This window comes from Crotalus tigris, unplaced genomic scaffold, assembly GCF_016545835.1.
Source record: "Crotalus tigris isolate CLP2741 ecotype Arizona unplaced genomic scaffold, ASM1654583v1 scf7180000020218.1340706, whole genome shotgun sequence".
NCBI classification, from domain to species: Eukaryota; Metazoa; Chordata; class Lepidosauria; order Squamata; family Viperidae; genus Crotalus; species Crotalus tigris.
Genome location: NW_024097911.1, coordinates 983,808 through 996,103, shown reverse-complemented (window position 1 = coordinate 996,103; position 12,296 = coordinate 983,808). Strand labels below are relative to the sequence as shown.

Here is a 12,296-nt window from a genome sequence, read left to right as displayed (position 1 = left end):
AGGCATATCAGGAAAAGGCTGTGGTCTTACTTTCTCCTTTGCATGCTAGTTCTTTGAATCCTTGGAGGGCTTTTTGTATGGGATAGGATTTGTTCATATGAACTGGCCCTTCTGCCTTAAGCAGAACTGCAGAAAATCAGTGTCTGATCTGCCATATGTTGATCATTTCTGTGTGAAGTCTGCTGTAAAATCCTTGGTTTACCTACAGAATATCCAAGAAGGATTTATTTATGTTTTAATGTAGATGTATATTTTTATGACCGTAAGCCACCCAGAGTTACCTTATGGCAGTGATGGCGAACCTTTTAGAGCCTGAGTGCCCAAACTGCAACCCAAAACCTACTTATGCATCGTCGAGTGCTGGGTGGGTGTGGCCCATTGGGTGGGCGTGGCCAATTGGGTGGGCGTGGTGGTAACGGCAGACTGGTTGGGACTAAAAAGTTCAATCAATCAATTTCAACTTTGCAAAATCTTTTTTTTTCCCCGCGAGGTTGAAATTGACTGATTGGACTTTTTTTTTTTTTTTTTTTTTGTACACGGCGGCGGAGGCCTAAAGCAAAAAGATTTTATAAAACCCAGCTGAAGGCCTAGGACTTGGGTGACGGCGTGCATATGCCCAGAGAGAGGGCTCTGAGTGCCACCTCTGGCACCCGTGCCATAGGTTCGCCACCACCACCACCTTATGGTGAGATGGGCAGCCAATAAATTTTATAAATAAATAAAGCTGCCCACAGGTCCTTTTGTCTGAAAGTTTGGACCAGACCAGACCTTTGCCAGCGATGGGCAGCCTGTAATCTTTCAAATGTTTTTTGGACTACAGAATCCATAATTCCTCAAACCTGCAGATGCTGGCTAGGGAAGTGATTGGCCACATTTGAGCTTGTCCCCCCCCCCAGATCCTAGCAGACCAAAAGAAGCATCATTAAGACCCAATTATCTGCTTGTTTTGCACTAGGCTGGAGAGCAACAACTAGCTAACCTCAACAGTTCTCCAAAAGCAGAGGTGTCAAAACTCGCCTCGTCACGTGACATGTCGCAACGTATCGAAACTTTTTTCCCCTTGCCAGAGCTAGGATGAGGGCAGCTTCCACGTGACGCATCCTGCCCATGGGCTGGCAGTTTGACACCCTGGCCCAAAAGCCCCAGCAGCATTGTGCCTGATGAGTATTTGGAGGGAGGAAACACCAGGAAATATTAATGCTGTAGACATGAGGAGAGGGGGAGTTCTAGAAAGCAGTTCTAGCAAACTGTTTTTGTCCTGCATCCAAGAAAACTACAGAGATATTTCCAGGAGGTCAACAGGCTTGACTTTGCTTTTTGGCTGTAGAGGTGGCCATTTATAAGTCTTGCTTATAAGTCTGCACTAACCCATGTAACAAAGTCACGATAGTGTGTAGGCAGGGCTTTAGGTTACTACTGCTGCTCCCTTTTGTTAGATCTGCCTGTTTGTCTGATCTTCTCAGGCTTGACCTGTGCATTGAAAATTCGTTGGTTTCCATTCAGATAAATACACTGACTCAGCTGAAACATATACTGGGCTCAGTAGAAACTAAATTGGTTGAATGTGGGCACTTTGAAAGTAAAAAAGACAAGTTTAGAATTGTTTCCTTTTTGCCCCTGAAGAAATCATCAGGGCTTAATTTCTACAGCCAAAAAAAGTCTAGATTACAACCCACTGGATTTGGCAAGATCAGGGAATATACCGTATGTCTTATTCAGACATGAGTGGTATCACCAGGCGCATGAATTACCCTGCAAGGTTCCTGTTGTGGAACTTGCTTCAGATATTGGGGTCAATCCGTTTAATTAGTCCGAGCTTTCTCTCGTACCCTGGGCTAGATCACACAGACCCGCTGCTTGTTTTGGCATGGAAACCTTTTTTTAAAAACCTGTCCATGTGTAGTTTATGTTGCATGGCTTAGCTAGCAGGTGCAGGGCAGAGACATACTTTTCTCTTTCAGAAGAGAAGTGTAAATACAGCCAGCCATCAGAGATACAATACTGCATATAATTTCACTTTCCTGGGAGCTTACTTTTTACTGCCGGATTCAAACTAGGCCAGCCAACCACATTTTAGCATATTATACAGAGCATAAAAATAGGATAATGAAGCAAACCATCGTCCAGTTAATCACATATTATGTGAGGGGAGTAATAAAAAAGAATGAAGAAAGGCCAAAATGACCAACAGGAACAGTATTGGAGAAACCTGACCTAACCATCTTTATTGTAGTGTGGCCAATTTATGAATTTATGGGATACATTTAGCCCTAGTCCCCCCCCCCTTTTTTTTTTTTTTTTTTTTTTTTTTTTTGCATCAGAAGCCTTAAGGCTGTACTGAGAGAAGTGAACTACAATGGTAGGCTTTTGCAACACTTTTTGGATCAAAGTAGAATTGACATATTAAAGAAAATAAGTAGAATAACCCACCACTGACCCATCAGGTGAAGTGCTAATATGAGACACCAGCCTCAGCACTCCATCATTTCCAGAGTCTAATTCTTGGCCCTAAAAAAGGATATCCATAATTTTCCAGAAAATTTGAGAATGTTATTTAATTCTCTATAGGGATGAATGAGTTGGCTTTTGGAACTGCTGTAGTTAATCCTGCTGTATTCCTGCTTCTTGCCGTGGTGCAGTAGTGGAGGCCCACTACCCAAACTGAAGTCATGCTGTGAATTCTGGCTTCTGACCACTGCTTTGGGTCAGGCCAAGCACCGGCCAGTGCTCTTCCCCCCCCTAGTGGCAATTTTGGGCTATACTTGGCTTCTTGGTTGCTTTTAGCTTGTAACCTAGTTTTTAACCACATAATCTAAAGTGTGTGGTCACCAACTTTGCACAGTGAGCTAACTGGATGAGAGCGTGTCTGGCCAAGCTAAATTCCATGATTATGAGGTCGGGAACTCTATAATTTCTTGCATGGGAGATCTATAGTTGAAAATTCCATGGTGGGTCACCCTTTTGAAGCCATGTTACTGACCTCTTCTGCAACATTTCTGGAACAACGTACAATCTTGCAACATCTTTCGTTGAAGCTAGAAAAATGCAACGCTCCTTTTTATGCTTCTCTTTAACCACATTTCTTTTATACAGCCAGAGGTGGGTGGATTTTTTTTTCCTTATTTTTTACTAGGAACCCAAATCCTCTAACGAGAACCAAGGGTGAAATGGTGGCTCAAGACCAAGAGTCAGTATATTTTTGGAATTAAGAAACATGATTAGTTAGCCAAGGAATTTATTTTCAATACCAGAGCTGAGTTCACCTGTGACCCAGAAATTTACTCCCACTTCTTCTGACCCAAGCTTTTTTCTATCTCAGTAATCCAAGGGTCTTTTCACCTCTAAGGGCTGTGCCAATCCAACCTCTGCAGTGCCCTTCCCTCACAGTTGTGAGTGTCTCAGTAAGATGTTAACCGGCTCAGCAGTTGCTCCAAAGGAAACAGCAAAGAGAAATGTGTTGCTTTGCCTCTGTAGCTGGGGAACAGTTGATTCCCACTGTCAGGAACATCCTTCTTATCTAGATTTTTCCTCCTTTTCTGAATTGAAGGCATATAGTCATTATGTGTTGCTTTCCAGTGGCTCTTGCGAATCGCTTGGGTATGTTGCTGTTTCATTTGTTTACCCTTTTTTTCCTTGCCTTAAAAAGCAGACATGATGAATGTAGATCCAATGGCTATAAGGAGAGGCCCTAAACTAGAAAGGAGAAAGCTTTTGTTTCTAGGTATTGAGAATCAAGGAGATTGTGGTGGGTTCTCTTTGCTTAATAGTAACCAAGACTGGGAGAGAAAAGGCTTCCATGCAAAGGGAGGGTTGTTAGGAAAAATTACAAAATAAAAATTTCTTTGCAAAAAAACCTATTTTATCTCTGTTTTTGTTTGCTTTCTAATTCCTACTTCCTGTCTTACTTCAAACTATTATTTAATTTTATTGGTTTCTTTTATTTAGCTGGGGCTCTATAGTTGATGCTCCTGTATCTTACAGTTTTCGATTCTAGATCATAAAGTCTTTATTCTATATTCCGTAGTCTTTCCTGCTCTGGTTTCTTTTACTTTTATACAGCCAGTACTATATTGTACTTTATCTTTAATTTTTCCTTAGTCTGGCCCTTGCACATTTGGGCCTTTCAGGTAACAATGCCTGACCCTTCCTAGCCCTCACAGTCACCTGTGTGTCCTTCTGAAGATAAGTGGGTGCTTGATGGAAGGTTGAACCTGCTTGATCTAGGCTAGCCCTTGAAGTCTACAGGAGCTTCAAACAATGGCAGGCACCCTGGTGCCAGGGCCACTCATTTAAAAAATAAGGATGGATACCTAATGCCAAACCGAAGCGGATCTAAAAGAAGGTGTGAGTTATTTATTGATTTTGTCTCTTTCAGATTCAGAAAATTAGCTTTGCTGGAAATAGACTTGGCGGGGAGCATCTAGTGTTTCTTAGAAGTAAAACCAGCTTGTTTATCTCATTTCTGCCAAATTGCAAATTGTGCTGGAATCTAATAAAAATCCACTCTGGCAAGTTCTAATTATTGCAGGTTCTGCTAGATTTATGGCCAGGGAAGGGCAGGTGTATCTCATCTTCTACTTCTGTGCACCTGGATACCTTTTTGCTTAGCAAAGCAAATTGCTAGCCTGTCTTCCACATGCACAGATTAAAGTGAAACAATGCACAAGTACTGTCCAGATTTTTTGACTTGAGTGTAGATCAAGTGACGTGCATTTTCATTCTCCCTTATCCAAACTAGGTGTTAGGAGAGGGGCCACACTAACATATGGGGCCAGGACAGAAATGAATTTGATTCAGTTTAAGTGTTTTCCCTTTAGTACATTTTCTCCTATCTCTTTTAGAGATCGAGTGCCTCAAACCCGCCCCCCGTCCCCGCTCCGCCGTGCCTGCTGGGCCACCCACCACCTCCACGGCCCGCCATAGATCACCCAGGCAGCCCAGCAGCACCATGGCGGCCATGCCCTCCACCCATGCCCCACAGCATCATCTGTGCATGATGGGGCGCAAGGGTGGAGTCTTGTCCCCACTGCCTGGCTACCATGTCCTTGGCTGCGCTGTTTCGCGTGGGCTGTGCCCGGGGGCAACTCTCCTCTGGGAGGGCTGCTAGTGAGGAGGGGGCCGTGGGAGGAGGCAGGGCTGGGGTGACGGTGCATGTGCCCACAGAGAGGGCTCCGAGTGCCACCTTTGGCACGCGTGCCATAGGTTCGCCACCACTGTTCTATCCTATTAAAAGTTGTATGGGCTTGATGGGCTCTGGTTATGTGTGATCCTGAAGTGACACAGCTTTCCTTTTAGGGACCCAGATATAGTTCCTGCTATGAATGCCCCCCTGCTGTCTCTGTTGCACCCTTGTATTAGAGGTGGTCAATGAAGTCTTCTCTTGCACTTTGCCAGAAACCTGGAGGGTCATCCATTGTTTCCTTGTGCCATAGCTTATTTTCCCTTTCCACCTTCAGCAACTGCCTGCGTAATGCCAGTATTCCCTTCTGTCCATGTAAATGCGAGATTGCCCTCATTGTCACCTCTTCTGTTTTATTTTTTTTTTCATTCCCATTTGTGCACTCTTCATGCCTTGTGCTCCCCAGAGTTCACACCTCTGTGCCAAATATATCCTTGTTTCTGTCTGTCAGGTTTTTGTCTGTTGCTGTGACCCATTTTTTCTTTGGCCTGGCAAGGGATGGCCCATTTGACACCATGGATCAGCAGCTTTTTCTTTTGTACTGTTGCCCCTAGACCTTTTGTAGAATCCGAAGGGGCACCAGAGCTCATTGTTAGAATATGCATTGCTTTGTTGCCATTGTTAAATATAGCATTGTTGGTTCCTGTGGTGGAGCCACCCTTGGACTCAGCTAGTTTCAGTAGGCCCAACACATGCATGGCTCCCCCTCTTCTCACTCTGAACTCTCTTTGCTTTGTGCTTCACACCAGCCTCTCTCTCCTGGCTGGATGTCTGCAATTTAGACTGAGAGCACTATGAGGTAGTAAGTCCATTTTCTTCAGGCTGTCCCATTTCACATTGCAGGGGGCGGTAATCGTACTGCGGAAATGTCCCTCTGGAGATTAAATAAATGAATTCCACATGTCAGAAAGTAGGACTTAGCTTATGTTTCTTCCCTGAAACGGTTTGGGGGCTTAGAATTTTTTTTTTTCAATTATGCAAGTAACATCCCCTCCAACAGTTTGAAGTGGAACAGCCCAGGCAGAATTTGACCATTTCCCATTGAATTTGGCTTCATTTTCCAGCCATTTCCTTGTGACAGGCCTCTCTACTTCTTGGAGAACTGTCATGTCTTCTTTCTGCATACCGTCAGCTTTTCTCTTGCATGTGGTGTGTTTGTGGGTACAACTTACATTGCCCACTGACAAACTTATTAGGGCCCACATGATTCCCTGGATTCTTTCTTCTCCTCCTTTCCCTGCCTGCCCCAAACATAATGGGCAGGCGTCCATCTTGTTTGCCTGTTTCCCCGTCTGCTCCATTCTTATGCAGCCCTGGAGTTATGAGTGATGGGGCTGTGACATGGGGCCCTCTCATCTCCCAGAATGGGAAGCTTTCAAAGAACAAGCGGAAGAAGTTGAAGAGGAAGCAGAAACGGCAGAGTCAGCTCCTGGCTGAACGACTTCGGGACCTTCAGCAGCTGGAGGATCTGGCAGCTACAAATGCAGGGACCAGCAAGTCCACAGAGACCACAGGTAAGATGGGCAAGGCAGACTGGCCTGCTATGGTACAGTCCAGGCCCTTGGGATCATTCCTACAAGCTTACAAAAACATACAGCAGAGTTACACCTGGACCATATTTTCTTAGAAAAAGCAGAAGATAAAAGGGCAAATATGAAGGATTAAAAAAAAATGGTTGGGTTTATAATTTGGTTTATAAAATTCAGAAAAAAACAAGGAAACTAAAAATCTAAAAATAAAATACTGTGTGTAAATTTACTTTTTAAAAAGTTCAGTTTTTGTATTTTTCACATAAATGTGGAAGATTGCATTACAATGTACTGTAAAGTTAAATGACCCAAATAAAGGACAAAAATGAGTTTTTGAAAAATAAAATCTAAAGGACTGTTTTCTAAAAAAAAAAAAAAAGGACTGTCCTTTATATGGGGTGTGTGTGTGTATGGTATATATGTCCTTTAGATGGTATAGTCCTCCTGCTTGAGCAAAGGGCTGGACCAGAAGACCTCCAAGGTCCCTTCCAGCTTTATTCTATTCTAGTATATTATAACAGCATTCCCCAACCTTTGTGGCTTGCCGACCTGGCTGGGGGAGGGGGGGAGAAGGGAGAGGAGAACTGGGCTGTGTGAGCATGCAGCCCTTATGTGAATGGTGGGCTGATGCGCCTGTGCACCTAGTCCTTGTGCAAGCGGCGGGCCGGTGCAAGCTGAGGGCTGGCGCACATGCCCACAGCTCGACTTGCATGAGAGGCAGGCCAGTGCTCATGCATGTAGCTCAACTTCATGAGCGGCAGGCTGGCATGCACATGAGTGTCCACCAGCCCACTGCTCACACGTCCCAATTCCAAATAGGCCACAGCCCGGTAGTGGGCTGTGGCTCGGGCATTGGGGATCCCTGCTTTATAATAAAGGATATATGGTCATGATATGTGTAGATATCCCTTATATGGATACTAGGCAACATAGTGCTTTGCAATTGCTCTGCATTATGGTAACTCCTGAATTTGCACTGGTGCATGTTTGTAAGCTTGGTTTATACACTAGCCTCTCTTGATCCCTTATAAGCTACTAGGCAACTTGTGACCTGTTGTGTCATTTTTCAGAGATATTTCTTTACCAGGTTCCTCAATGCCTTCAACAGTTGAAGAACTTCTGATGTACTGAAAAAGTGCTTAAAATTCAAGGAGATAGTCAGCAATGTATAGTATCTGTCTTAAAAATAGCCTATAATGAACTGTACAGCACAGTCAAACATCAGGAGGTGATATAGGAAATGTTTTATAATAGTTTGCATTGTATCTTAAGTTTTTATAAAATTTGCTAAATTTCAGCTCCACAAGGGTCATGGGTTCTGGATTTTGGGTGCATTATGTAAGTTCGCCCATTTGAGGCACCTTGGTTCAAAAACCATTGCTCTACAATGCATTGTTTTGTCCAGATAAAGATTGCAAACTGGAGAATTGCAGTAGTATACTAAAGTAGTATGTCTTGAACAGTGACAGAACTTCTAATGTAGTGTGTTTGCTGGAAAAGTTGAGATACTTTCAGAGATGGATCTACCTTGAAAATAGCCCATGTTGAACTGTAGAGCACAGTTCAACATCAACACAAGAAACTTTATATGACATTTTGTTTTATGTCATCATTTTTTTTGTAAAATTTGCCAAATTTCAATTCCACAAGAGTCATGGATCCCAGATTTTGGATATTCTATCAGTATTAGCTTATTTGAGGGATCAATATGGTTCAAAACATATTGCCTAGTGATGCATCATTTCACCCAGTTAAAGGTTACAGGAATGAGGTGTGTGTGTGTGTGTGTGTGAGAGAGAGAAAAAGAGAGGTGGAGTAGAGAGAGAAAGGAAAAACAAACTCTTGGTTAGCCTGTTTTACTCGTATATGTTTGTTTTTGTATGATCCACAGTTTACTTTCAGCTTAGAGTCACTTAGAGTCTGGACTGCAACTACATTTAAGGCCAAGTTGTAAATACTGGCATCCTGCTACATATGGTAGTATTTTTTCCCTGGAGGGAGGAATAAATGTCTAACTAAAAAGGTTGTATAAAATTCTTTCACATACATCAGTGTTTCCCAAACTTGACAATTTTAAGGCATGTGGACTTCAACTCCCAGAATTCTGGGAGTTGAAGTCCTCATGCCTTAAAATTGTCAAGTTTGGGAAACACTGACATACATATTATATGTATGCAGGTTGATTTATTTACCACCAAAACTGCAGAAACTTCTAAGTCAGGCATGTCCAGCTTGCAGGCTGCATGTTGCCCTGGACAGCTAGTAATGTGTCCCCACAAGAACATAAACGTCTAATACTATTATGTGATTTATATACATTAATCACATTATATATATTTTATGTGGCCCAAGACAATTCCTCTTCCTTCATTGTGGCCCAGGCAAGCCAAGAGGTTGGGCAACCATACTTTAGGTCAGTGTTTAGTTTGCCTAATTTTCTCTTAAGGCCGGTGGCTCTTACCGTACTTTATGGAACTGAAATTCCATACTTCAGTGAAGTACTCTACCAGGAAATAACTTTATTTCTCTGCCCGAACTTGTATTGGATGATCCAAACTTAGCATTTATGAAAAAGGAAATAAAAATATATAAACATATAAATATAAAAAAAACCATAAAATAAAAACAAGATTCTCATTTTGGATCCTTGCTTCTGAGACTTTGAATAAGACATAGGGGCTTTTGCCAGACATCCCTTTTGTGATGTGCTTTTACTTTACCCCAAAGCATGTCTTTCTGCCTTCTCCTCTCGGCTAATAATGTTTTCCTTCCTCTTGCTGGGAAATCTTGTCCTTCCATCATCTTCTGTAGAAGGGCATTGCAGTTGCCCCATCTCAGTCTCTGGAGGGGGAGAGCCCTTGGGGGGATCTCTGGCCTGCAGCCCCCAAAGCCTGACGTCATCTTCTGGCTTCTACACACACAATGCCTACGACAGCTGCAATGGGCATTCCCCACCTGGAACCGCCAGCCATCATGTCAGCCCTGACTCTGCCACCTCCGGCTTCTCAGGATCGCTCTTCTCTAGTTCAGCCCTCTCGGGCGTTTCTAATCAGCGGGAGCGCGGAGGGCTTCTCTCACCCAGCAGTGAGTACTTTACTCCAACTTCAGGGGGGTGGGGGCAAAGAGAAGTAAGCCCAGCATTATTGAACATCCCAGCTTCCCACCTTGGAAATTACATGCCACAACCCGTCAGCCGTGCCATCCTCTCCCATCTTGACCAGGCTTTCTTAAAGTTATGGTAGCACATTATCCCTGAATTAAAACCTCCTTCTTAGCCCTGATTCCCACAGCATGGTGATCTCCCCCCCCCCCATGAAAAATGACGCTAACCAGCATTTCCATTCCACAGAGGAGAATGGTGTGCTTTGACTGCGATTCCTCACAGTGGTTCTTGTTTGTTATCTCTGTTCTTTTCGACCATCTCTGGGCAGCTTTTGGCACTTCTGAATTCTTGGTGAACCCTTTGGAACCCCAAAATGCAGACAAAATCAGAGTGAAGATTGCAGATCTGGGCAACGCTTGTTGGGTGGTGAGTAATTCGTGCAGATCTCTTCCCCTGCCCCCCCCCCCCGGTAATGGTGGCTGCCTATCGGGAGTGGAAAATTAGGGTTGCGTTGCAAAGGGTATCTGGCTTGTTTAGGCAGTTACATAATGGAAAGTCATGAACATTCCTATAGGAAGAATAAAGAAAACTTTCACAGTGAAGGGGAGAGATGGTGTTATGTGGAAAGGAGACACAGGCAGTCCTCGACTTAAAACAGTTCACTTAGTGACCATTCAAAGTTAACAGTGGCATTGAAAAAAGGGACTTGCGACTGTTTTCCACACCTACGACCCTTGCAGCATCTCCATAGTCACATGATCAAAATTCAGACGCTTGGCAACTGACTCATAGTTATGACGGTTGCAATGTCCCAGGGTCAAATGATCCCGTTTTGCTACTTTCTAATAAGCAAAGACAATTTGGGGGAGCCAGATTAACTTAACAGCCATGTTACTACCTTAAAAACTGCAGTGGTTCACTCAACAACCTTTAGTAACCTATGGTAAGAAAAGTCGTAAAATGAAACAAAATTCACTTTAAAAATGTCTCGCTTAGCAACATAAATTCTGAGATCAATTGTGGTCGTACGTTGAGGACTACCTGTACTTGGAGGCACAGAATTGAATTTGTCCCTTTTCTGTAGTCGAGATATTACTGTGTACAACAGAAACAACACAGTGGAAAGTTACATATATGCAGAGCTCTGACATACTCTTATTAACTGTACATATTCTACCCTTATTCTAATAAAATCAGGATGATATTTATGAAAATACAGATAAACCTTAATTGACAACTACTCGTTTACTGACTGTTCAAAGTTCCATGGGTGCTGAAGGAGTGGTGGTTATGACTGGTTCACAAAGCTCCGACTGTCCAAGCAACTCCACAATCACATGATTGTGATCTGGCCACTTAGTAACCAGCTTGCACTTAGCAGTGGTTGCAGTGTCCCGCAGTCACACTATCATAGCTTGCAATCTTCCCTGCTGAATTCCCAAAAGCAAAGACAATGGGGAGGCTGGCAAGGAAGTTCACAAATTGTTTGCGTAAGTCTCCCCCACCCACCCACCCATTCTGCCCCAGCCCTTTTGCACTCATGGTGCACCTCCCTGGCCCCCTGCACACACTCGTCAAGCCTCGCCGGGCTCATATTGCACCTCTCTAGCCATTCATGCACCCTCTTCCTCTTGGCATCAGCAACCTCCAGCACCACTAGCACACTCTCACATGCCCTCCCCCAGCTCCTCTTCATTTGACCGAGCCCCCCCCCAGCCACTCACACATACACAGCCATTTGCACACAACCTGGCAGCAGCCACCCCAAGCCCCACTCTTAAGCATTCCGTGCCTTATTTTGCTGAAAAGATCCCAAATGTTTCTATTTTCTTTAGTCCCTCAAACTTTAGAGAGAAGGTGGCAGATGTAATTGATAGTTATTAATGCACCGATAGTCCAGAGCGCAAGAATTATATTAAAAGGCATTTGACACCATGAACGAGGTGGGCTCTGTTCCTGGGAAAGCTATTTTGGGGGTGTACGTTAGGGTGGTGGGTGGGCTAAAAAAAACTTGTGGGAAGAATTAGACATGGCGGGAAGAATATTTGGGTCACTATTTGAAATACTGTTTGTCCAAAGAGTCGAGGAGAGCGGAGGATGTACGCTATGCACAAACCAGAGGGGGTGGAGGGCTCTCTTCATTCTCTGCTTAATTTCTTTTAGCACAAACATTTTACAGAAGATATTCAGACTCGTCAGTATCGGGCTTTGGAGGTCCTGATTGGTGCTGTCTACAGCACTCCAGCTGATATCTGGAGCACAGCGTGTATGGTAAGTTCAGAGGTTTTTTCCCTCTGGCTTCTTTGTAACTTTTGTGCCAAATTCTGCTGACAGTTGCTTTTATGCAGAATAGATTTTTAATTCCAACACATCGTTCAGTATAATTTGCAGCTAACCGTCAGCTGACATATTCTTCAAGTTCTGCTGTGAATTCCCTTGGCAACAAGTAATTTTGTCACCTAATTTATTATCTTATAAACAGCCA

General features: G+C 43.6%; 1 protein-coding gene across 4 annotated transcripts in view; it reads left to right on the top strand.

Moving 5' to 3' along the window:
- The window catches only part of SRPK3 (SRSF protein kinase 3), a 40,013-nt gene that overhangs the window by 23,151 nt on the left and 4,566 nt on the right, over positions 1-12,296 (top strand). For 2 of the 4 annotated variants that reach the window (XM_039366086.1, XM_039366083.1), the window contains 4 exons: positions 6,491-6,693; positions 9,520-9,792; positions 10,140-10,237; positions 11,975-12,082. In XM_039366086.1, coding sequence (XP_039222020.1) covers positions 6,491-6,693; positions 9,520-9,792; positions 10,140-10,237; positions 11,975-12,082 — 682 coding nt within the window. The remainder of the gene's footprint in view (positions 1-6,490; positions 6,694-9,519; positions 9,793-10,139; positions 10,238-11,974; positions 12,083-12,296) is intronic. The other 2 variants (XM_039366087.1, XM_039366084.1) reach the window with 1 other exon arrangement.